Source organism: Rattus norvegicus, chromosome 13, assembly GCF_021556685.1.
Source record: "Rattus norvegicus strain SHRSP/BbbUtx chromosome 13, alternate assembly SHRSP_T2T, whole genome shotgun sequence".
Taxonomy (NCBI): domain Eukaryota; kingdom Metazoa; phylum Chordata; class Mammalia; order Rodentia; family Muridae; genus Rattus; species Rattus norvegicus.
In genome coordinates, this window is record NC_141546.1 from 43,963,289 (window position 1) to 43,990,704 (window position 27,416).

The window sequence follows — 27,416 nt, forward strand, 5'->3', positions numbered from 1 at the left end:
TCCCTATGCCTCTCTTTTAGTTAAGTTGAATCTGAAACTGCCTGAGGCCATAGTAAAAACTCAGTAGTCACCCTCAGTTCTGTTTGACATCAGTCTATAGTTTTACAAGTAGACACTTGCCTCTGATTTGTTCTTCAAGGAAAAACTGTCTGACTGTAGGAGACTACATACCTTCAATGGTAGTCACAGGGCAATATCATGGGTTACATGCAAGGAATATAGTTTAAAAATAGCTTTTACCTGTGGGTTGTACAGAGGAAAGGATATCAGATTAGCTAGTGCCTCTAGCTCTGTGTCTCCCTGTTTATTCCAATCTCTTCTCATTCCACAAATTCTGTTTGCTGTGGTTATTTTCAAGTGCTAGAAGCTGCTTACTGGGCCTTTTTTCAGTAATTTCCTATTCTGCAGGGTAATTCATTGAACGTTCAATTAATTCTTGTCAATAAATTTATTTATATGAGAACATTCCCACAAAGGAGACTACCGCTTGTTTGTGTTTTCATTTCCACTGATCTTTTCACACTTGACTGGAAAAAATAGGAAAACGATAATTCCTTCTCAAAACTGATGGATGCATGGCCTGTGGTTTTCCAGTTGCTACTCACGTTAAGTTTCCTTACCAGAACTATGGACCTCAGGGGATTTGGGTTTTAACAAGAGTCATGCTTCAACTATACATTCTGTGACCCCTAGAGACCTTGTATATCTTTAATGGATTACACTGCCATGCTGTCTTATATAGGAGTGATATACCTCTAATCTACTCATCACAGCCCTGCTAATGTTCTACATGAGGTCAGGCCTTATGTGATCTATTGGCTGATTAATGATGACTGTCTATAATGGAAGCCTATGAATCAGTGGCAAGAAACAAGCTGTTTAACCTGCTTTACCCTGCAGATAATAAGGATGACCAGGTGACAAACAAAGCATGGGGACTGTGTGTGTGCATGCATGTGTGTGTACATATGTGTGTGTGTATGTGTGTGTGTGTGTACTCATGTATGAATTTGTTTGCCTGTATTTTAAGACACTAAAGTATATAAGACTGATAGACTATACTGAGACTGGAGTGAACATACAATATCACTTAGAATTTTCACCATTCTCTTTTAATGGAAGTTCTTATACATATTTGAAATGTGAGAAGACTAAAGTGAGAACAGTAGAATAACAGCCCCATGTCTTCCATGTTTGAAGTTGATAGCTGTACCTTTGCCATTTGGCTACACTGAGAATTCAATCAGATGCCATAGATTATCTCTCTTACTTTCTTCTTCATATTATTATTATTTGAGAATTATGCACATGAATATAATGATTTTCATCTTACCCACCTACTCCTCCTCTTCACATCTCCTCTTGTTCCCCCAATATCACCCTTTCAAATTTATGTCCTCCTCTTTGATCATCATGTATGTATATGCATATACACATCCATATACACATATATGTATACATTTGTGCGTGTACACACACACACACACACACACACACACACACACACACACACACACCACCCCAATGAGTCCAGTGAGTATTTCCACTATATACTTGGGTGTGGGGCTGACCTCTTGGGCGTGGGCTTATTACGGGTTTGTCATTGAGAAAAACTTACTCTACCTCTCTCAGTGGCTTGTTAACTAGGGGCGGAACTCTATGTGTCTTTCCCCATCCATGCTACAATGTTGACTGGTCTGGAGTTCCGCTGGAAACAATTTTCTTAGGAGGCTAGAAGTATAACCTCTATGAGGACACTCTTCCGCAGCAGTCTTCCTAGTCCTCTGTATCTTAGAATCTTTCCAGCCTTGGGTGGAGAGGTTATATTATGGATGTCCTCTCTGGAGATGGGTACTTCACATCTTACTCTCTGTGCTGTGGCCATTTATGGTTCTCTGCCATTAATTCCATTCTTCTGAAAAAAAAAGGAGGAGAAGGAGCTACTTTTGGGATGAGGAGTGGGAGCTGCACATATCTGTGCGTGTAAACATAAGTGTTTTGAAGAAAGTCAAATGCTCATCAGTTCAACCAAACAGTAGCATTAGTTATCTTTTAATACCTATGATCCCTCCAGTCCAGGCATGGTCTCTTGCTTTTTTTACTTCCTTATTTCTTCCTTTACTACTAGCTTAGTACCAACCTCAAAACGTTAATGTGTTCCAATTCAGGTAGTTTGTAAAATATCAAAGTATAAATAAGATTTTTTTCCATCAGAGCTTCCAAATTCTAAACTTATTCATAAGAAATTGTAGAATAAAGTATTTTCTTGTCAAGAAAAATTCCCATTGATATATTTCAGGGGATTATATTTCAGATGGTGATGCTTTTTATAATTATTTAAATTTCCTGTATTGTTATTCAGTGTGTTGTCATCTTGGAAAAAAATTAAGTTGGCAGGACAAGGTTTTCTAAATTGACTAAAAATTGGTTATTTAAATGTGCAATTCAAATACCATTTGCTTGTTCCCTATGTTACATAATGTAATTTTGCTATATTTGTCATTAATGGCTGTGATGTCCCCAACAAAGAAGATGCAGGTGATGTTGGCTTGGTGTGTAATAGCTTTTTTTTTAAACAAAGATATTGATAAAAAAAGAGAAAAACAAAAAAGTAATTGAAATGAATGAATTGTTCCACCTGCTACAGAACAGATGTACAAACAAGAAGTATTGTGTGTTTCCACGGTCATGTGAGCTTGTTTCTTGGCCTTAAAACACTAAATGCCTTTGGCTTGCACCAGCTGTAAAAAGGATTTGTGGTATTCACATAAACTTTTTCTTTCTTGTGCTCTGAATAAAAAAAAAAGAATTTAGAATACAATAAGAATAGGCAACTGAAATAGAGCAGCATGTATACTCTCCCTGCATCCAGATGCTTACAGATGTTCGCAATGCTTTTATTTGATTTGACCCTGTATTTCAGCCTCATTGTACTTTGCCACATGGCATTTACTATTGAGTTCTAACGGACGTGCTCCAGTTGTGTCTTTTTTTACATTATGGTAAAAAATAATTTAAACATATTCCAATAAACCAAAAACTAAAATTAATTGGTAAAATTCTAGATGTATAGCACATAACAAATTAAACCTAGATGGTGTGAACAGCTTAACAGATAAATCTCTAACATTCAAGAAGATTGGAGCAGTAATCCAAGGGGGGAAAAAGGTTCCCTGCTGAAAAACAGTCCAAGCCCAGATGGACTCATTGTGATTCCCACCAGATTTTCAAAGAACAGAAACACCAGTGCACCTCAACCTAATCCATAATTAGAAAAAGAAAGAGTGCTACCAAGCTGTTTTCATGAAACTGGTATTGCTCCAATTCCAAAATCAGAGGACACAACTCAAAGGAAAGTTATAGAACATTTCCCACAATGAAGATAGATGCAAAAATGGCTAAATAAAATGCTGGAAAAATGAATTCAAGAGCATATCAAAAATATCATTAATTATGACGAAGTTGATTTCTTCCTAGGGATGCAAGATTGGTATATATATATATATATATATATATATATATATATATATATATATGTAGAGTTAAGGACAGAAATCATATGATCATCTCAATATATACAAGAAAAAAGCATCTGAAAAAACAATCTAGCACCACTTGCCAACAAATACCCTGGGGTATTTTGTACTTTAATATTTAGAGAAGTTGAAGGGATTTACCTCAGCATGGATCAGGCTCCCTATGAGAAGCCTAAAGCCAACACCATGGTAAATGGGAAAATACTGGGAGCAGTTTCCACTAAAATCAGGACAGAAGGATGTCTACTCCTCCATTTTATTGTATAGTTAGTTCTTGAGTTCTTTGAGATAGGGTTGAGGAAGGAAAGGGTTTAAGTTTACAACTCTCTTAAGTCACATTCCGTCTATGCGGGAGCTCAAGACAGGAGACTGGAGGCAAGGACTGAAGAAGAGACATTGCTTACTGCCTTGCTCCTCAGGGCTTGCCCAGCCTGTTTCCATTGATAACTCAGAACACCTGCCCAAGGGTGACACTACCCACAGTGGGCTGGGCCCTCCCACACCAACTATTAATCGAGAATAAGTACCATAGGGTTACCTACAGTCAATCTGATGAAGGCATTTTATTTTTTTGAAGTTGTGGTTTCCTCTTCCCGTAAGTCGAGGGAGCACAATACCTGAATTCTTAGCTAGAGCAATAACGTACAAGAGGGAAATAAAAGGAATGCAAATAGGAAAGAAAAATGTCAAATTATTTTTATTTCAAAGGATATGATGCTATATAGGAGAGACCCTGAAGACTCTACCTGCAAACTCATGGAGCTGAAAAACACTTAGAGAAAACTGAGAAGTAAAAAAGTCAACAATAAATATCAGTAGCCTTTCTATAGGCCAATGAGAATCATGTCTAGGACAAGGAACAGGAAAACAATCTACATCACCATAGCCTCAGAAAAATCTAACAAAATACCCTAAAATGTACTTCACTTAGGGAGATGAAAGACTTTTACAGTGAAAAATTAAAGTGCCAAAGAAAAGAACAATGACTTTTATGAGGAAACTAGAATCCACATGAAGAAAAATATAAAATGAAATCTGTCCCCTAACCTTGTATAAACTTCAACTCCTGCTGGGTCAAAGACCTTAGCATAAGACCTGAAATTCCAAAACTGTTAAAACATGGATGAAGTCATCTCAAGAGACAAGAATAGGCAACAGCCTCTACAGAGGAACTGTAGTCATTTATGAAATAATGGCTATACCTGATCATGTGAGTCATGAGAAGTTGAAAGGTTCCTGCACAGAAAGGGAAATAATGAAGCAAAAGACTGCATGAAACATGCCAGAAAGCTTTTTAACATGTCAAATGGAAAATTAATACATAGAATATATAAAGAATTTAAAAAACTGAATAACAGGAATCAAGTAACCTAATTAAGGGGGTCTGAGGAGATAACTTGGTGGTTAAGACCACTTCCTGATGCTCTTGCTAAAGACTCTGGTTTAGTTCTCAGAACACACATGGTGGTTCACAACCATCCATAACTCCAGTTACAGAGGATCTAATGTCCTCTTGTGAACTCTGTGGGAGTCAGTCATAGGACACATATATGTAAACATGTAGACAAAACACTTAAAATGGAATAAAATATAAATATAAAAACAATTAAAAGACAAAAGAAATAAACAATTCTTAGAAGATAAAAATACAACTGGCCAAGAAACATACAAAAAAAAATGTCAACATGATCAGAGAAAAGAGATTCCATTCTATCCCATTCAGGAGGGCTCTCATAAGAAAAACAACATCCTGAAGGGGTTTGCAACCCCATAAGAACAATAAATCAACAAACCAGAGCTCCCAGGGACTAAACCACCATCCAAAGAGTATGCATGGACAGACCCATGGCTCCAGCTGCATATGTAGCAGAGGATGGCCTTGTTGGGCACCAATGGGAGGAGAAGCCCTTGGTCCTGCCAAGGCTGGACCCCCAGTGTAAGAGAATGTCAGGGTGGGGAGGTGGGAAGGGGTAGGTGGATGGGTGGGGGAACAACCTCATTAGAAAAAAGGGGAGGGGGTATAGGATAGGGAGTTTGTGGATGGGAAACTTGGAAAGGGGATAACATTTGAAATGTAAATAAAGAATATCCAATAAAAAATAAAAAGAAAGAAAAATGGCATCCACCTGTCTGGTTTGATGAGCACTGTTTGTTGAAGGTGCTGTTTTTTTCTCCAGTGTGTAATTTTGGCCTCTTTTTCTATTGTAAGGATTCCATGGGTGGAACAAGTATGCTTTAATCCTATTCCCTCTGTCAATGTGGCCATTTTATGACAATACCCAGCCATTTCTGACTACATTTCTATGTAATATAACTTGAAACCTGGATGATGACTCTTTCAACAGTCATTAAATTATTCAGGATTTTAAAAACCTATCCAGTGTGTGTGTGTGTGTGTGTGTGTGTGTGTGTGTGTGTGTGTGTGTGTGTGTGTATGCGTGTGTGACACAAAGAAAGAGAATTTGTGTGTTGTGTTTCCATATGTCATTGAAGATTACTTTTTCAACTTCTGTGAATAATTGTGTAGGAGTTTTCATGGAAATTACATTGAATCTGCCAGTTGCTTTTCATTGGATGGCCATTTTCACAATATTAATCATTCTGATTCACAGGCAGGGGAGACCTTTCCATCTTCTGATATCCTCTGCAGTTTCTTTCTTCAATATTTCAATTTTTTATTGTACATGCCTTTAACTTGGTTGGTTAGAGTTATATCACGTTTTTTAGGTTATCATGAAAGATTATTTCCTTAATTATTTTCACAGCCTGGTTTTCATTTGTATATAGAAAGGCCACTGATACTTTATGTCTTAATTTTGTATCTTTCCAGTATGCTGAAGGTGTTTATCAGCTATAGAAGTTTCCTGGTAGAGTCTTTAGGGTCTCCTATGTATAAAATCATATCATCTGCAAACAAGGATATATTAACTTCTTCATTTCTTATTTAAATTCAGCACATCTCCCACAGTTTTTCTTTCTCCAGCTAAGCTTCCAAGTACTATATTAAATATTTTTATTAAATAGTTATAGAGATGTGGAGATTCTTCTCTTGTTTTTTATTTCTGTGGAAATGCTTTGGGTTTCTCTGTTTGGGTGATGTTGGCTCTGGGCTTGCTGTAAACTGCTCCTAATGAAGTGAGCTAGGAACCCTAAATCCCTGGTTTTTCCAGGGCTTTTATCATGAAGAGATAATGTATTTTGTCAAAAAAAACCCACCTTTTCCTCCATCTAATGAAGTGATCATATGGTTTTTGATTTTTAATCTGCCTGTTTGGTGGACTACATTTTTGGTTTTATATATGTTGAACCATCTCTGAACCTCTTGAATGAAGTTAACTGTTCAGTGTGGGCAATACTTTTGATGTGTTCTTGTGTTAGGTTTACAAGTATTTTGTTGAGACATTTTCATCCGTGCTCACAAGAAAAATTGGTCTATAATTCTTTTTCTTTGGTGGTTTTTTATGTGAATTAGGTTTCAGGGTAATTGTGACCTCATAAAAAAAGTGAGGCAATGTTCCTTCTGCTTTTGCTGAATCATTTCAGGAGTATTAGTATTCATTCTTTGAAGACTTGGTAGAATCCTATACTGGATCTGTCTGGTTTCTGAACTGTTTGTTTGATTGGGAGATTTTAAATTACTACTTTTATTTTACTTGGGATTATGAGTCTGTTTAAATCATTTATTTCATCTTGACTTAACTTTGTGGCATTATGTATACTAAGAAATTCTTTCAGGTTTTCAATTTAGTGGAATATACATTTTTAAAGTATCTCCTTAGAACACTCTCAATTTTCTTGTTGTCTGTTATATTTTTCCCCTTACATCTTTATTTTAATCCATGTATTTTGCTTAATTTGGTTAAAGGTTTACAACTTTTATTGATTTTTCTCAAAGCGCCAACTCTTTATTTCATCAATTCTTTTGAGGCTTTTGTTTGTTTGTTTGTTTGTTTTCATTGATTTCAGCCCTGAGATTGATCATTCCTTGCTACCTACTCTTTTGAGGTATTATTCCTGTTTCTCTAGAGATATCAAATGTGTCATTAAGTTATTTACATGTTGTTTCTCCAGATGTTTATGTAGACATCTGGAGATGTCTATGTGCTATGACCTTGCCTCTTTGAACTGCTTTCTTCACTGTGTCTCCCTTGGGTTTGACTATGTTTTGTTTACAGTCTCATTCAATTCTAAAACATTTTAATTTTCCTTTTGCTGTCTGTGTTGACTCAACCTTCATTCAGTACTAAATTGTTCAACTTCCTCGATATTGTGTACTTTCTGCCTCTATAGATTTTGTTGATATACAGCCTTTTAAATCCATAGTGATTAGATAGAGTTTGGAATGTTATTTCTTTCTTTCTATCTGTTTAGACTTGCTTTGTGAACTTTCAAGGGACCAGAGAGGAAGAAGTTATTTTGCAAGGAAGGGAAACAGAACTTAGTGCTATAAAGGTTTGCAATGCCAGGAATGGGTTACATCTTCTTCTGTCCTTGACTAAAAGGGTCTCATAGGACTCCCACCCAGCCAAACACCACAAACTATTTTCATGGCTGTTTGTTACTCTCTGTAACCTGGTTGTAGGCCCTATTGAGGACAAAGTTTACTTATGTCAGTAAACATGAAGAAATTGAGCTGTTGCCCATCTAAAAACTTCACTCCTACTGACTTGTACTCATGGTTAGAGAAGGTGTTCTTTATGCCACTGGAAGAGAAAGTTAAGCTTAAATATTACCCAGCTACAAACCCTGTGACCTATAATAGTCTGCAAGACAATCTTGTGCAAAAGTGGCACAAATATCGTGGGAGTAACCAACTACTTCACTATTGGATTTAAGTCCCATTTCATGAGATAAAACCCATATATGACACTGTTAAAGTAGCCAAGAAGCTAGACACATCATAGTCAAGGGGAAAAACTCATAATATTCTGCTAAAAGAAAATACCAATTAAAGTGATCCCTGATGACAGATTGTTATACACATAGAGCTTTGCATTGCTCATCCCTCGTTAGAGAAGTGTGGTGTTTTGTTTTGTTTTGTTTTGTTTTGTTTTGTTTTGCAGTAAATGACAATGAACAAAGGGACCTACAACTAGACAGGTTTCAGGGAGTGAAAGACTTGGGGGACTCAGCCTTAAATGGGATGTTTTTAGCAAACCTCCTCCCTCAAGGCTCTCATGGCTTGGGAGACAATGCTGAAGAGGAGGCACAATTATTAGAAGACCCAAGAGTACTAATACACATATTTAAAAACAGACTGTACACTATGTACAAGGTTCAATCCAAATGCAATCCCAGCAGTGAGAATGGGAATTGGACACAACCTCCCAGCCCTAATGAAGGACCATTTTTCAATCAGAACAAATAGGAAAAGGATACCAGCTTTCTTCAGTGACATGTCTGTGGTAATTAGCAACACTATAGGGCAGGCCCCATGCTCAGGAGTAGATGGCCAACATGAAATGCACATCATATTTTTGGTCTGGTTGTTTTGTGGACTTTTTGATTATTTTGGTTTTGGTTTGTTATTTTATCCACATTGATTTTTTTCAGTTTATCGTTTTGATTTTTGTTTTTTACCTTTTGGATTTTCATGTTTTTCTGAAAGACTCAGGGGGTATGGGAGAGAGGGAATATGAAGTATAGTGGGTAGGAAGAAAGAGGGAATCCAAGAGAAGTTGCGGGAAGATGTTATCAAAATATATACTATGAAGAATATTTTTAAGTAAAAATTTAAAAAGGAAAACAAAAACAAATGTTGGCAAAAATCTGAGGAAACAGTAAATGTTTAGACGTTGATGGTGGGAATATAGACTAGCTCTGATCTTTTGGAAATCAGTAAGAGGGAGCCTCAGAAAACAAAAAATAGATTCCTGTATGAGCCAGCTATACTACTCTTGAGTATTTACTGGAATGACTGTAAGTAACAGAGGTCATTGAATAAAAATGTTTATTGAAACCGTGTTCACAATTGCTATGTTATGAGCCAACTTAGGTAGCTACCAACAGAGAATTAAATAAATAAAATGTGGTATATTCTCATAAATATAACTCTCACCACTCATCAAAGAAATTTCTTTTTCCAACAGATGGAGGTTATTATACAAAACCACAACTGCTAAAAATATAGAGGATAATTGAGAATAGGATTCCTGGTCCAAGTTGATAGACCACATCAGTTCTTGTTCTATTGCTGTGAAGAGACACTATCATCAAGACAACTCTTATAAAGGAGCACACTTAATTGGGGGCTTGCTTATAGTTTTAGGGAGTTAATCTATTATCATCATGGCAGGAAGCAGCCGGGCATGCTACTGCAGCTGTAGCTGGGAGCTTTACATCCTAATCCACAGACAAGAGAGGGGGGAAGGGGGAAGGAGAGGGAGAGGGAGAGGGAGAGGGAGAGGGAGAGGGAGAGGGAGAGGGAGAGGGAGAGAGAGACTGGGACTCTTATGGGTTGTTGAAACCTCAAGCTCCTACTCCTATAACACGTTTTCACTAACACCACACATCCCACTCCTTCTCAAACAGTTTATCAAATGGAACTAAGCTTGCAAATATATGAGCCTATGGGGGCCATTCTCGTTCAAACCACCACATACATCTACAAAGCAACCATAACAAATTATGACTCAAAATAAAATAAAGTAAGGGCCAAGAGATTTCAAGAGGCAGAGACCAGGATACCTGATGCTGGAAAGGCAAACCTTTGGAATCTCAAAATATGGCTGCCTAAGCAAAACCTAAAATGTACCAATTGACACGCCCATTTAGAAAGGGAATTTTCACAAGTTCCCAATCCTAGATGAAAAGTTACAGAAAATTACTACTGAGAGAGGGGGCAATTAGTTTTTTTCAGGGAAAATATCCCTAACAAGTTATACAATCCCAAGTGGTCAGCCCAAACACAAGTATCTATGAGAAACCTATGGATTCAGTACTCTGTGTGTGTGTGTGTGTGTGTGTGTGTGTGTGTGTGTGTGTCTGTCTGTCTGTCTGTGTGTGCCTGTGTGTGTCTCTGTGTGTGTGTGTGCACCTGTGTGTAGTATGCAGCAGTAATAATAAAGAGGAAAAAGTCATGAATTTGAGAGGGAAAGAGGTAAGACATTGGATGAGTTGGAAAAGAACTAGAAAGGAAGATGAAAGTAACATAAACATGACACTCATGCATGAAATTCTTAAGAAATATGAATTTAAATATTAAAGATACTATGGTATATACACAAAATAATTTTATTCAGTCATAAAGAAGAAAATTATTCAGTGTAGAAGAAAATTGATGCAACTTCAGGTTATCCATTTAACCAAGTTACATCAAATTCAAAAGGACAAATATTACATTTGTTTTTTACTATTGGTAGATCCTATATTTTATATAAGTATATAAAATCATATAATTCATAAGTATGACATAAAAATAAAAGTAAATTTGTATAGGGGAATAAAGGCACTAACTAAAAGTGGGAAGGAAAAGAGGGGAGGTAAGTATGTAGATCATTGTCAAATTACATTATATACTTACATGAACATGTTCTTATGAAATTTAAGACTCTATTCAACAAATACATGGAGATACATTTTTATAAAGATTGCTAAGAAGTATAATACACAAATTCAAAAGATAATAAACATTTACAGGGCTAGAACTTTGGTTGGGACTGTATACAAATTCACTCCTTATTAAATACCACATGAAAGTTCCTCTGTAGCAACACTGTCCTCTAGGCAATCCCTCTAGGTACACAAAGAAAATGAAATCATTACCTTATGAAAGGTTTTAAAAATATAATTATTAACTAAGCAGATAGCACATCTAATAGCAACATGACAAATGTATGTAGTAGTAAAGAGTAGGACAGAATCATATAAAACACTTAGAGAAATAAATGTTCCCAGATATATTGCTAGAGATGCTCACACAGGGACACATACTAGTAGGGCACTATGAAAAGCAGTCATTCCAAAATAGTCTGTGTGGAGACACTTTCAGTGTGGAGGGTTGTGTGTTAGTAGCATGCAAAGTGTAGAGAAGCCAGGGAGGCTGCTCTATAGTTTACTATGCACAGCCCTCACTCAGGCACCTGGCCAAAGTTTTTCCCAGTGTAAAATGTCAACAGTTCCAAGACTGAGATACATGTTCTACAGAGCAGCTATATATCAGATGCGTCCTGCAGAATTCATAATTATCAAGTAAGTCAAAGTGTCAAGTATTCTAAATCAAGGATTTTAAATGGCATTAATCCAAAGAATCAAATAAAATTTCAAAAACATTTTATTTTACCTCACAATTGTTAGTGATGCTATAGCTAGGCATGCTCTACAAAAAAAAAAAAAAAAAAAGGTATGGATAGGATGTTTATAGTGGGAACCATCTGCCTAGATTTCAACTATTCTGAGAAAATTATTTAAAAAGCTTAGAGTTAGCAAAATTCCTTTTAAAGTACTGATGGTGATATAAATATTTCCATATCATAATAATCATCTCATCATCCAACCAAAAGAAACCCAACCTAACAATGGCCCACATGATTTCTTAACAGTGGGTTTGTCCTTTTTGCCTTCATTGCAGTGTGTTTTACAGAAGTGCTTTCCTACTTTCATCTCTAGGGATCAAATGCTCCTAAGGAGGAAGTATAATAAATTACTGGAAGATATTTTGGTTCCTGTCAACGCAAGACTTGTATTAATAATGAAACCAATTAAATCCTCAAATACCTTCAATGTCAACAATAAAAATTTCATTTCCAGGGAGCAGTAAGGTTAGCTATGTTGAACACCATATGCGATCGCATATTTTCAAAACTGGGGACTTCAACTACTTTGTCAAAGAAAAAAGTACCTCGCTGATTTAATCAACATGATAACCAAAGAACGTGTGCTCTTTCCTAGACGTCTCATGCATCTCTGATGATAACCAGTCTGCAGAAATGACAGAATGCCTCAGGCAGATGAATGGCATGCCACCCCTCGTGCAGGAATGCACCATTGCCTGCCGGGAAGACTGCACCTTCACCCCTTGGTCTAAGTTCACTCCCTGCTCCAAGAACTGTGAGGCAACCCAGATCAGGAGGCGGCAGCTCACAGGTAGGGGGTGCCTGCCCTTGAAGCTTCAGCCAAGCCACAGTTCTCTGAATACCTTATGCAGAGTATACGTTCTAACGGAAAGAAGTGTGATCAGGCAATGCCTGATAAATAATATGTACCTGGTTAATAATTGTGAACTGAATGAGAGATAGGACCATTTATGTCAATGAAGTTTTCGACATAACTTTATAATTTATTTGCCTATCCCATGGCAAAGTTGGCAGTGTGTTATCTTAGCAGACATTCTGCACGCTTAAAACAGTTACTGCTATTTTTTAAGAAAGTGAAATAAATGACATTATTGTCTTTTTGCCATTACCTGATAAGCAGTTCGACCCTTTCAGACTTTATTATTGTACGGTAAAAGTCAAATTACTCATGCAGGTTCTTTTGTGTCTTATTACTGTCTGTCAGTACTGTGTACCTCTGCAAAGGTTAATGGAAATTGAAGCAAATTCTAGTTTAGTTGAAACATTAGAGCATTCTTTTTGCTGGCAATAGAGAAATAACTGCTACAATAGCAAAACTGACTGTGCAGATAATGCCCCACAATTACTCCTAAGTATATATATGCACTTATGTATGTAAGAAATGGAACTCAGGGAATGGCAAACCAAAGGAGAAATACCAGAATGATCAGTGAGATAATGTTGTTAGTACCAGGATTGAGGGACTAAGCACAGATGTTTATTTGTTAAAGTTGAGTAGTTTAAGGTCTCTTGACTCAGACTCACTTGTTGCATGTAGCATTTCTCTAACACACCTAAGCTTTGGGAATGAGCTGCACTATCAGACCCCACCCAGTTTGTTTTGCATCCATGGATACACACACACACACACACACACACACACACACACACACACACACACACACACAGTTCTTGCCTTTGGACACAATTGCTCAGTGCTACTATCTCTCACCAGAAAAAAAAATGTGCTCTTAAGAATATTTTTATCTATGCACCTCCCACCTGCCCTAAAGTTTTTCCCCAGCTAAACATCCCAGACCACCAATCTTAGGAGCAATCACGATGCCCCCTTCCACTCACTCCTACCCCTAAACCCCCAACCCACTCCTCCTGAGAACTCACATTGCTGCTTGGTTCTTCTCTCTCCAAAGCATGGTGAATTCTCTCCTCCCTTGCATTTGTTTGCTTTTCCTCCAGGGACCCAGAAGTCCCACCTATTTTTTCCACCCAGCAATTATCCCTTGGCTTTCTTTATTGACAGATCAAGAACCAATTGGGGAACAGGACCTTAGCATCAGAACTGCCCCTATACTCACACTATTCTAGTGCACTGTTTACCTGATCGTATCTATACTCTCTCAAATTGGTTCACTACAGCTTTTGCAGAATATTTGCATACACAGTGCACCTCAAAATCTACACGGCAAGTGGAGGTGAAATATATAATCACAGGAGACTTTGCAAATGGGGAATGCTGCACCCATTGCTTAGTACAAAATGACTGTCCATATGTGATTATATGTAACACTGCTTACATCATCCAGATGAAAACAATCGATAGAGAAAGCAATCCAAGAGGACAGAGTACACATGACAGACCAAATCTGAAGTTAGAGACCAATCTCTAGCTACTTTGCTGTCCTGCACACACCAGTGTCCTTGTCCTAGCAATGCTTCACATCTGAGGTAAGAAAAAACTTCCTTTGGTAAGAAAGACCATAGTTGGTAGCCAGGAACATCCCTTGCCTTGGAGGTTTGTTAATTATATTTAGCACCTGCTAAATAAGAGCAATTGTTTTGGGCTCATTTTACAGCCAGCACCATTTGTACTATAAGTTGTTAAAAATTGAATGACTTTGACTTCTCAGATGTATTTTCTATAAAACTGCAAAATGAAGGCTGTTATAAATTATTGTATGATTCAAAGTTAAAGATTACTTATACTAAGAGGCTGCTCATGTTTGCTGTATATTTTATTAGCTGCTACTATTTTAGGTAGCTAATTGATCTTTGCACTCCTTCTGTCTAGATGACAACATAATTGATCAGTCTCATAAAATACATTAGTCAAACAGAACAAACAGCCGTTTACAACAATATTGATAAACGAAAAGCCAATGCACAGTAATGCACTGAAGTTTCCCACCCCCGCCCGACTTTTTGAGGCTTATTATTATGATGTTTTTTATTTTTACTTTCTCCCATGATACTTGACAGAAATTTTAATGAATATTCTCTAATGTGAGTGGCAATAGAAAGCATGTGATTTAGACCATGTGACACAGATGCACTGTAGGTCCTAACATATGCTACTGCAGTGTATATTTGTCATTGAGAATGTTAGCTTTCCTTATAGGAGGATTTTAAAGTTACCATCTAGGTGTAACATGTTTATTTCTAAATTGGGTGTTTGCAGATTCTAGACTGTGTGGTAATTAAACCAATGGTGGATACATTAAATTTATTATCATGGGAGTATACATGTTCAAAATAGCCATATCACTCACACTTTGAATTAAGGGGATATGTCCTTGCATTTGCACTGGAGATTGATCTTTTTAAGTCTACGTTAGTCTAAAGGTCAGGGCTGATTTTGATTAGAATGCAATCAAAGTGAAGCCCCAGCACTAATGTGTTTCTTATTGGGAGAATTGTTTCAGCATTAACTCACTTACTTCAATCCATCTTCAAACAGGGCGGCCAGGCAATTAAGAGGTAAATCCCATATGGAGGCAACATCTATTTGTACAGACTGTTCTGCTGGTACCTTCTGTTTGCTTTATAGATGAAGACTACATGTTTCTTGGTCTTTCTTCTTTTCATCTCCTTTCTTCATCTTCTTTTTTCTCCCATTGTGGAGAGACAATTGAACTAGAGACCTAGAAGTGTGAGCAAATAGAGTAATACCTAGTGAAAGGGGAAAAATAACTTGAGGACTCCTGAAACATTACCTTATACACTGTCATTAGTCCTATCTTGAAATAATTCAAGTCTAGCATTGTAATTTTCCCTTGGCATTGTTGGCACACACAGGGGGACTGTGTGGTACAGAGGGCAAGTTTGGTTTTATTGTAGTAAATTAAATAGCTAATTTGGGTGCAGGTTTTTATCTAGCCTGTCACTCAGAGATTTGAGCAAGAAATATTGGATAAAATTAATACTTTAGTAATTTAAGATCTCAACTAGGGTAAACATATAGGAGCTGAGAAATAAGAATCCAAGGTAGTCCAGTGAGGAGAGGAGACTTAGCTGCTAAGTAGAGGGAGAATGTTCACTAAACAAATAAAGCAGTAAATATTGAAATGTGGCCAGAGGGATGGTAGAAGCCAGAACAGAAGTAAGGGACAAAAGGATGTATTACGGTGGAAATGAAGGAGAATATCTCAAAAATAAGGTTGTAATCGGCACTCTGAGAGGTCACTCACAATCAACTTTGAAAGATAAGAAATTGCTTCCTAGTGCATTCATTTCTTTATCACTTTGGGAAAAGTGATGTCAAGACCCAGGGTAGACTTGGAATCCAAGACTAAGTGGGCAGAAAACAGGGAAGAAGATGCAGAGAAGGAGATGAAGCTCAGACGGGTTTCATGTGAGGAGTACATCTCTAGGCCAGGCTAATAGGAGGCAATGGGACTGTGTGGTGATGAACATCACAGTCAGAAAGCTCTCAAGCTGATTCTGAGTGTTCCTAGGGGCAGACAGGAGTGAGTTCAGTACCCGGAAAGGCCAATAGATGCCAAAGGTCACAGTAGAGCAATTTAGGGAGAAGGGATGGTTCACATCAGGCCAAACAATGTCAGGGAGTAGGAATGGTTCACACCAGGCAAGAGTGTGATTCCACAGGAATCCTCCCAAATTATTTGTAAGCATAAATAGCATGCTTATGAGTCAATCACACACCAGGCAGAATTTGTATAACTGTGCATATGGAAAGCCACGTGACAATGAAGAAACTGCCCACAAATCACCTTATGGCAACTATTTGCACAACAGCCATAGAAAGACCAGTAAAGATGACTACAATTTTTATAACTATCCGTGACTCTAGCCAATGACTCAAAATCAGAGAAAAAAATGGTGAATTATTACACGGAGGAAAGTTTTAGGAATATAGAGGAAACATGTTAACATTACTCCAAGTTGGCAAAACAGCTAAAAGTTACACCAAACTTAGTAGGAAAAGTCACACCAGGATGCTCAAGTTCAAAGAACTTCTCAAACAGAAGGTTTACTGCAATACATTGTTACTTTTTGCATTTATAGGTTGTCTGATTTCAGGAGGCAAGAGTAATTCCACTTTGTCTACACCATCTGAGATAACCTCTGCCTTCATTTTGAGTTTGTTATATGAAGAATATAATTTTTCCTTTTGGAGGAATTAATTTTAGTTATTTGCAGAAAAGGGAAAGTGCCTTCTGCTTATGCTTTTACTCGTTTCCCTTGAAAAAGACAAGGTTAGCTAAATTGCTGCTTTCAATTAAATAGAGGGACAGTGTTACTCCTCTATGTACTTCATCTTGTCCAAGCTAAGTTTGGCTGAGTTAGAATGAAGTGGAAGAAAAAAATATAAAATAAAGTATTAAGAGTTTTATAATTATTGAACTGGCATAGTAAACATAGTGTTCTGTGCCATATTTAAAACAAAATCGTTTTTATTTCCAAAGTCATTTTAATTTCACAGTTTCCCAGATCTTTGCTTATATTGTCCTGGAGTTTATTTCCATGACAAAAAAAAGATTGAAGTTGTATTTAAGTTTAATGTTCAAGTGGTTGTATGCACACACATGTGAATGACGGTCAACAGAACGCAGATCCAAATACCAGCATGTGTCTTCTTGTAACAGGGAAAAGCAGGAAGAAAGAGCGGTGCCAGGATGCGTCCCTGTACCCTCTGGTGGAATTGGAACCATGCCCCTGTGATGCATTCATGTCTCATCCTTATGGAAACTGGTCAGCTTGCATTCTGCCAGAAGGCAAAAGGGATCCTCAGCAAGGAGGACTGTGGGTACAAGGAGACGACAAAGAATGTGGAGAAGGCGTACGCTTTCGAGCAATAGCATGCACTGATATAAATGGAAGACCTGTTGACCCCTCCTTCTGCAACAGCTCTGGTAAGGAGACAGATGAGAAATAGCAGATTCGACCTTTCACAGGGTTCAGGAGGTTTATCCAAGGTCTGCACATCATTGTAGATTTATTCCTTATGAATTATTATCATTCTAATTTGTGAACAGCACACTGTCATCATGAAATCAAAACATATGAGATGCACACATACGTATTACCACTATTATTTGAGCTATACCAATTGCAGATGTTTGACCCTTTTCCTCACCAGGTCTTTCCTCGGTTGCCCTTGGCTTATGGGTCACCTGTTTCCTGTTCATCAGTTGTTCCTATTCACTGAGAAAGCTGAAGCCCCGAGAAATGAATGCAGATCTTATGGAGTTTTTAAAATTAGTGCTTTTACCATACACACAAGGGGAAAATCACCTCCTGAGTTTTGTATGAGGTCGCAGATAAAATATCAATGGGAAAAATTGACTTTCAATATTTTCACTGTGAATATAAATGGATACAAGTGAATAAAAGATAGAAATCAATGGGGTCTTCCGGGTGAGTTTTGTTAGATATTATTTGGAGAAAAGATTGGATTTTTGTTCCTTAGGATTCTGAGCTAGGAGTGAATGGAAGGCTAAATTCAGCCACAGTGCAGGAGGTGGGCAAGGGTGAGGCTGAGGCTGGTGGTCAGGATGGAGTCCATGAATTTTTGTTTTAGTTTTATGTTATCTTTAGTTTTCCTCTTATGCTATCCTTTATTTACAAGACCAAACAAGGTATGGATTCAACTGAGGAGTTAAGAAGAAATTCATGCTTGGATAATCCTCTAAGCAGATGGATCAAATTTATACCCATTAATATCACGTTTCTAGGAAGCTTTTTCATTAACACCAGAAGTGACAAATTAATTTCATTCTAATAAAAGAATAAGGCAACAGACAGTTCTTCTAGAGACAGTGTGCTAGCTCATCTTTAGATAAGATACACCCATACCATTGCTTAGAATCAACCCAAATATCAGAGATTCTTTGAACTGGTACCAGTGTTACCACCCCCTGGCTCATTGGTTAGTCTGCAGAATTGTATGGCCTGATCTGTCTTTTAGAAATATTCAACACCAAAAATGGACCCTTTTTAAGAAGCCAAAGTTGGTGCTATTCAGCTTTCACGTGTGCAGTGGTTTTATATATTTATATATAAAAGCTTATATATTACAGTTTTGCTGTATACCTCCTCTCCCCCGCCCCCTTCAAAATACTAACTAGGCTGAATTCTTCTAGGCTTGAGAGATTTTGGCCCAAGCTTCTTCTACAACTTGTGATTGCTAGTGTGAGATTATAGAGGAACCCAGGAAGAATTTTTAAAGTAAGAAATTGACATTTAAAGATGCCAAAAAGGAATTTAAATTCTGACTAGCTCTGAGGATGCTAACTAGAGAGTACTTAGGTAGACTTTAAGAAGTCCCCACTGGTGTAGCATCAATGTGGGATGGGAAAGACAAGAACCCAGAGAATACACAGTACCTAAAAGGACCATCTTCCCCAGTAAGATCTCAAGGAGAAAGTATGCATTAGAAAATAAAAGTACAAAAAGTAATTTGAATGCAGGGTGAGGGAGGAGTTATGTGAAGTGAGGCTGACATCAAGGGAGTGTCTTGAAATCAAACCAGGAGCATGGATCTCATTTAACTGCAGCAGTAAGCTGGGGAGAGAGAAGGTAGTGGATGCAAATCATGCTTCATAAAGGACTGCTTCTAGCCACAGTTTGCAGAAAAACTAAAAGGGGGAAAAGGCATCCCTCTAATCTATAGTCGTTAGCCAAGGACAAGCATGCTGGGAGAGTAGGAGAGGATGTTGATGATAGTTACACAGAACTGCTTTTAAAGTACAGGCCGCAGAGTGAGCTGAAAAGATTCTTCCCCCACACAGACAGTGGTCTTCCAATGTTATGTTAGCTCTTCCATTATGGTGACAAGACACCTGAGAAAGCAACTTCAAAAAGTGGTCTCTGACACTTCCGTGCATGGTCAGCCATCCCCATTGCTTCTGGGACCTGTGGCAATGAAGCAATATAACCCTAGGATGTGGTAGAGGAAAACTGCTTATGTCACAGTTTCCAGGAAGCCGAGAAAGGAGACAGGGAAAAGCTACAGCTTTCGAAGACATGGCCTAAGCAGCCTTTTTCCAACTCACAGACCTAATATGACATCACCAGCAGATTAACCCACCAAGGGAGCTGGTGCCCTTGTGATCCAATCACTTCTACACAGCAGCTCTTGCTGGAGACCACGCCCTTTACACATGCACCTCTGTGCAGAACATTTCATAATCTCACTGTGACATTTTGCCACTGTACTAATGACTCGGGGTCTCTTGGCACTGTGATAAAATATGTGGATATGACTAAAGTAGTTTAGCAGAGGAAGAGTTTATTTTGGCACTTGGCTTGAGGGTAAGGTCCTTCATAGCAGGAAGTCATGGTGGCGGGAGATGCTTATGGATGTGGTGGCAGGAATATGTGTCTGCCTTCGCACATTTTAAGGAAATGCTAGTTCTCTGCTGGATTTCTCCTTCCCACCTGCTCGTTCCATACAGGTTCTCAGCCTAGGCAGTGATGGCATATTCATTCAAGGTAACTCTTCTCCATACTCAATCCTTATGGAAACACTTCCATGGACATACCCAAGGTCACCTTGAGGTTTATTAACCCTGTCAAACTGACAGTCAAAATTAGCCTTCCTAGTATCCCCAAACTCACATTGCTCTCATCATACAAACTATATCTGCAGTCCATCTATCTCCAAGAGCCTTTGCAGTCCGAACACTTCCAGCACTGCACGTAAAGCTCCAAATACAGAATTTCTAGAGAGACTCTTGGTGAACTCTTAGGTGTGAGTCCTGAAAAATCAAAATGGAAATACATATTTCATACAGAATACAAAAATTAACACAATATACTTTCCTATCTTAAAAAAAAAGAGGCAAAGAAAAAAGAAGTATTAGACCACAGCAGCAAGACCAAAACCTTACCGGGCAGATACCGAAACCTTGTCTAGCATCCTTAGCTCACCATGGGACAATATAAAAGACATACCCAAGGTGAAGCCCTGCCCTGAACTAGTGCTGGTTGTCATTCTCCTGCCCTCTTTGAGGCTGTTCCTGGCCACAGATAGTCTTTCTTTCCACATCTTCATCACTACTTTAGTCTCTCTTTCATCTCCATACATTATTACCCTTTTAGTATCCTCCTGCCAGGACTTCACCCTTCTGGCACACCCTAGCCTCCTAAAGTGTAATGAATATGGAAGACTGCATTCCCAGGACCCTTTCTGAAGAAAAGAGTATTTGTTTTGATACTTCTCAAGGGAGAATTCCAAATGAATTCCATTGTCACTTCCTTTGGTCTAATTGTAAGGAAAAGGCACATGTTTATGCAGAGTGAGAAAGTAAACAACTTCCAAGTGGTTTTCAATTAATCAATAGGGGGTTTCTTTTTGGTTTTGTTTTTTGTTTTGTTTTGTTTTTTGTTGTTTTGTTTTGTTTTTGTTTCCCTCAGTGTGAACTCATAGACATCCTGTAAAGAGATGCAAAGTAACTCGTTATCTGCCATGCTTTAGAAAATAAATTAGGGGCTGGGGAGATTGCTCTGTGACTAAGAACCTTTGCTTTGCAAATGGGACCTCGTTTGAATCCCCAGCATCCAATACCCACATAAAGGAAAACATTGAGCATTGCTGCCTGTGCCTAAAAATCTCAGTATTTAGGGGTAGAGGGTGGACAGAAGGAAACGCATCAAATGCTTGACCAGTCAGCCTCTCACCCAATCAGCAGGCTTCAGGTTCAGCAAGCTTTTTTTTCCAGGCAAAGAGAGAGGCATCTATGCAGGCGCATGCATCTACATATGTATGTCTTTGTGTATCACCACACATTCCCTGTCCCCTCCCAAACACACACACACGATGATATAATAAATATAATATGATATAATATAATAATATGATGGATTGGCGACCAGCCAAAATGTGTACTGTCAAGTTCCGTTAGGCACTGCCTGGAGAGTCGATCTCAGCCAATGTGGTAAACTGCAAAATAAATGAAATAATGTTTTAAAGTGCCAAGAGTTAAAGGAAAGATGCAAAAGTATTACTCTTGCAAATAACAAGCCCGCAAGGAACCCTGCTTTCCCCAACCCTTTACAGTTAATAAATGAATCTAGTGAGCTTGCAGGATAAAATATCATATTTCAGAAATCAGCTGTAATTTTATAGACTAACAAGGAATAATCAGAAAATGTAACTAAGAAAAAAATGTATTAATAACATCAGAAGGGTGAATGTACTTAACAAGAAATTTTAACAAAAAAAAAATTCAGAATATGCACTCTGAATGTAATAAAGCACGTTGACCTAAATAGGTGGGAACACACCATGGTAATGAATAAGAAATCTTAAAATGGCTAAAACTCAAGGGTTTCTCGGTTAACCTACAGATTCAGTATAATTCCAACCAAAAGCTTGGTTTGATATTTTGAATAAATTTAAATATGGTCCTAAAACACTATGGGAATGTAGAAAACCAAGGATGTCTGGACAGACTTGAAAGAGAAGAGCATGGTTCCTGATTTCAAAATGTCTCACCAAGATACAATTATTAAGACCAGGAGGCACTCTCTTCAGGAGAGCATATGAGGATGTAGTAGGGCGGGGAATAAGGCAGATGCTTTCATTCATAAGCAATTGATGTTCAGCAAGGGCTCCAGGACAGTTCAATAAAGAAGGAATGATTTATTCCAAGAGTAATGCTGAAAAAGTGGACATACAAATGAATCAGGCTTGAAACTGTCCTCATCCCAAATCAAAACAGTACAAAGTGGATCTAGGGCTAAATGGCCACAACTTGAAAACTATGAAGAGATAACATGACACTATCTTCCAGACTGATGCCAGGCAACATATTCTAGGATGTCAAACCACAACTACTAACAAAAAGAGAAAACATAAATTTCATTTTACCCAAAGGAAATGTTTTTGTGTTATAACAGATACCATTATGAATGCATGAAACCAACATTCTTTTGATTTAAAAGTGAAATGACTCTATGAAAATATATTATATTTATATACATATGCACATATACATAGATACAGTATATATTATATATGCATATATTGTTTTTATGTATTATTCCGCACATATGTACTATGTATTTATACATATATATATATATAGTATATGTATTATTCCAAAACCCCATAGAATGTAAATTCAACAGTCTTCAACATGATGATAGAATCAGTTGGATGTCACACACACTGAATACATGTGGCTCTTATAGCATGGAATACAAAATGACTTGACGTGTAAATGTGATAGGTCACATTAAAGGGTCAAACACATAAAGCATAGGGCTACCTCAATCAAGGTAGAGGAGGTCCTTGAAGGACTTCTGCATCTTGTGTAATAAAAATTCAACAGCAAGCCCCAGGTTGTGAGCCTGTAGCTAGCACTGAAATCCATGGTGAGAAATCAATATATTTTGTCTAAGTTTTGGAATGAGGCAAGGTTACCTTTACCTGCTAGGTGTTGTTAGGGCAATGAGGGAAGATAAAAGAAATTAAAGACACCTAAATAAGAAGAGAAGGGGTAATAAAATGGACTCAGTTAGTTATTCAGAGAACGTACTGTTATGAGGAACTAATGAAGAGTCCAACAAAAATCTTGTAGAACTAATACATGAACTGCTTAATTTGCAGGCTATAAAAAAAAAGCTATATGTATCTACAGTGAAACTAACTACCCAATAAAGAAATTAATAAAATGGAATAGCAAGATACAAGTGATTAGATCAGGGAAGTGGGAAAGAGATTAATCTAGATTTGAGGAGGGACATAAATACAGAAATAGGCAGGAGGAGTGTGAAGGAGAATTACAGAATACACATGAAGGAATAGAACTTGGAAAATGAGCCTCCATAGGAAAGGGACAAATACAGAAGGAGGAAGGTGGGTAAAGTATGGATGCCTGAAAAAGCCACTAGGAATCATATTTGTAACTTTTTTACTTAAAAATAAAAAAGTATGATGCCGGTAATTCAGCACATACACATACATATGTAGCTTTAATGACCTTTCTTGTGTAGTATGATAGTGCTTCCTCAAAAAGTCAAAGACCACCTAACAAAAACCTTTAACACCAGATGTGGGAAGCCCTCTTTTGAGTTGCTGATCACGGTTGTCCAAGAGATTCAGCCCTGGTTATCCTTTGGTGGAAGGCAAGTCCCTATTGCTGAAGACTCCATATACTTCAGAAACAGAGCTTTGCCTCTCCTCACTTGGAACTGTTCTGAGGGGGGCTTTCCATCATAACTAGGTTTTATGATACCAGGAGAACCAGGTAAGCTTCCAAAGAATGGAGTCAAACAACAGTCCTACCCAGTTATGACATCTAAGAACCACATCAATCATCAACATGGCAAAATACCCTGAAGGGTGCCTTGGGAGTAACTGAAAACTTTCTCCTTTGACTTAAGATCATCTCAACAAGAAGGAAACCATACTTAGTACTAGAAACCTAAGTTCCCAGTGCTCATGAAGTCCTGATGATTGGAGGAGACCCTATAATCCCTAATTTCCTGAACCAGCATAATCCCTAAGGACAAACCTATAAACATTTGTCTTACACTCACAGATAAGTGTAGTCTTTACCTCTCATCAAGGAAACCTCTTTATAACAGAGAGAGACCACTGAAGAAAACCTTATCCAATTAAAATGCAGAGTTGTGCAGCCAAGTTCCAGTGGATGCATCCTTAAACATTGTGGGAACATTGTGGAAGAGAGAGCAGAAAAATTCTAAGACCAAGTTGATCAAAGTGTTTGCTGTGAGGATTGTGTCTTCTGCACAAGAAACTACAGCCATAAAGTATTACAATTATGACTCCTCAAATGTGAGCTGAACAAGGATGGCACTGCCAGTTGTGTCTTACTGGGTAGGGGCAAACCAATGGGACCATAACCCTCTGTGAAGAACTACAGGCAACTGAATAAGGCTGAGAGCCAGAGAGGTAGAGTTACATAGGGAAAAGCACGCCCATTGATTGTCCAGTACCAAATGATCATCCCTGAAGATACACATACAAATAACAGTTATATTTATAAATATATTATATTATAATATATATAATATATATACATATATACATGTCATAAAAGTGCAAAAGGGGGTCATAAATTATGAGAGTGGAGGGTGTATGGAGTGAGGTGAGGAGAGAACGGAGGGAGAAATGTTGTAAATATATTATAATCTCAAAACATAAAATTGACCCTATTTACAGGAATTTCCAAAAGAATAAAATGGCGATAAATTGAAACAAAGAAATAAAGGGAACTTTACTAAAATCTAAAAACCTTAGTGAGAGAAATCCAGGACTACATAGTGAATAGAAGGATAGCCTGCATTCTGGATCAAAGGAGTTAATACCATCAAAATATTCATTGTAGCCTAAGAAACTTTCTGATTCAATGCAGTTACTGTCAAAAATCCAGGAACATTTTTCAGAGAAGTAGGTAAAATAACCTTGGTAATTATATGGGACTGAGAATGATCTTGAAAAGCTCAAGTACAATGAAAGAACAGAAATGAGATCATCACTTCCTGTTTTCAGGTAATGTGGTACCAGCATAAAAGCAGATACATAAGCCAGGAGACTAGAGTAGACAGCCCAGAGATAAGCCCCAAAATACACATACGCTATGGATATCACACAAGTGTGCTGTATTAGCCAGGGTTCTGTAGGGAAACAGACTAACAGAATAACTATGCATAGAAAAGAGGGGTAGATGGAGAGAGATACAAAGAGACAGATTGTAGATGACAGATAGACAGACAGACAAATAGATAGACAGACACGATTTACAGGTGATGGTTTAGCTAGTCCAACAATGACTATCTGCTAATGGAAGGTCCAAGAATCCTGTAGTTATTCAGTACACAAGAATGATGTCTCAGCTGATCTTCAGTATAGGCCAGAATCTCAAAGTAGCCTCCACTGGCAATAAAGGAGTGGACTTTCCAGTGAGAGTGAGAGCAAGCAGGCAAAGAGAGAGCCGGCTTCCTTCTGATATATCCTTTACAGATTAAAGGTGGATCCTCCCTTTCTAAAGAGTTAGATTAAAAGTGGGTCTTCTCACATCAAGTAATTTAACTAAGAAAAAAATCCTGACAGGTGTACCCAGATGCTTGAGTTTTGGTCGGTCCCAGAGGTAGCCAAGTTGACAGTCAAGAGTAACTGTCAGAGGTGCTAAGAACACAACAGTACAAAGGACAGGTTCTTCAATAAAGGATATTGGCTAAGCATGTATTCAAATGTACCCAAAATGCACCTGGATCCTTCTCTGACACTATGCTTGAAACAAACTCAAGTATATTAGTCACACAACCATAAAACTCAAAACCATAAAATAATCCCTAATCACCATGGATCTTGGTGATGATTTTGATGCTAAAAACACAAGCAAAAATAGTAAGTGCACACATTCGCATTCAGTTGAAAATCATTGGCACTGGGTAACTTGGCGGATCTGAGGTCGATATTGTAGACTCTCTCGTAGTACAAGAGACAGCACTAATTAGTGAGATGTAGAAAAAATTAAGACGATATGAATGAATGCAGTGATATGAAAACAGATGACTTCTGGGATTGTTTTGGGCTTTGATATAGCCTCTCAGCATAGAGGGTGCTTAGTTTGAGACTGGAAGGAGAAAAGGACATTTGTGGCTGGACAATACTCCTGGTACTTATGATTAGGTTAAATATAGAAGGTTTCTTGACAACTAGACTTGAATTTTTCTGGTCAGGCATTCATATCATAAAGGGGTTTTGTTATTTCAGGGAGGCATTGTTGAGTAATATTTGAACTTATTTTATAATGAACAAATTAGCAAATCTCCACTGTTAAATAAAAACATTATATATGTAGTTCATATTATATAATTAACATATATTATATTAATATATAAAATATATAATATGAACATATGTAGTTCATATTTTCACTGTACCATTGTATATATAATCCATAATCACTTTATATATCAAGAGAAATTTATGCATGTTCTGCTTATGATCACAGAGCATAAATTAATGAAATGAAAGACATACAAATTTTTAATTTTTTGAGAGCGCATGTCCACTGAGAAATAGCTGCCAATTGCTCTGGAAATGATCTCTAGGTCAGTAATTCTCAACGTGGTTAGTCTGGTGACGCTCCTCCAGTGAGACTCATGGAGAACACAGCCCCAGAAGGGTTATGCTGCTCAAGGTCTTCCTGGTAAACAGGATCACCTACTGGGGTGGGAAACACAGAGACTGTTACGGTTTAAAAAAAAAAAAAAAGGTGGCACGACTGATTCCCACCTGTACGGCTCCATGCTTCTTACTCCCAGGCTCTCTGACCAGGGCAATTGGTCAGTCTCTTCCTAGTTCGGACTCCGTCAAGCCATAGGAACTAGAGCTAACTTTATCTCAGTGGCTTCACACTGGCCCCCAAGATACCGTCTAACCAGGGTGGTCCACAAGCCTTTCCTGCATGGCACCTTGCCACTTTGGTCCCTCGAGTTAGTTCCGGCACCCGTGGGGCCAAATGGAACTAACCACAATTTATTTCTAGTTAGTACCTCTCCCAGTGGCTCTTTGGCTCGCTGCCAGGGACTCTGCTCACACTCCCCACAACTCAGTGAAATCAAGTTTCAACAAACTGTAATTTATCAG

General features: G+C 37.9%; 1 protein-coding gene across 1 annotated transcript in view; it reads left to right on the forward strand.

The window, feature by feature from the left end:
• Thsd7b (thrombospondin type 1 domain containing 7B) overlaps positions 1 to 27,416 on the forward strand; it is a 902,908-nt gene that overhangs the window by 636,845 nt on the left and 238,647 nt on the right. Inside the window, 2 exon segments of the mRNA NM_001191669.2 lie at positions 12,426 to 12,620; positions 17,434 to 17,700. Of these exon segments, the coding sequence (NP_001178598.1) occupies positions 12,426 to 12,620; positions 17,434 to 17,700 (462 nt within the window).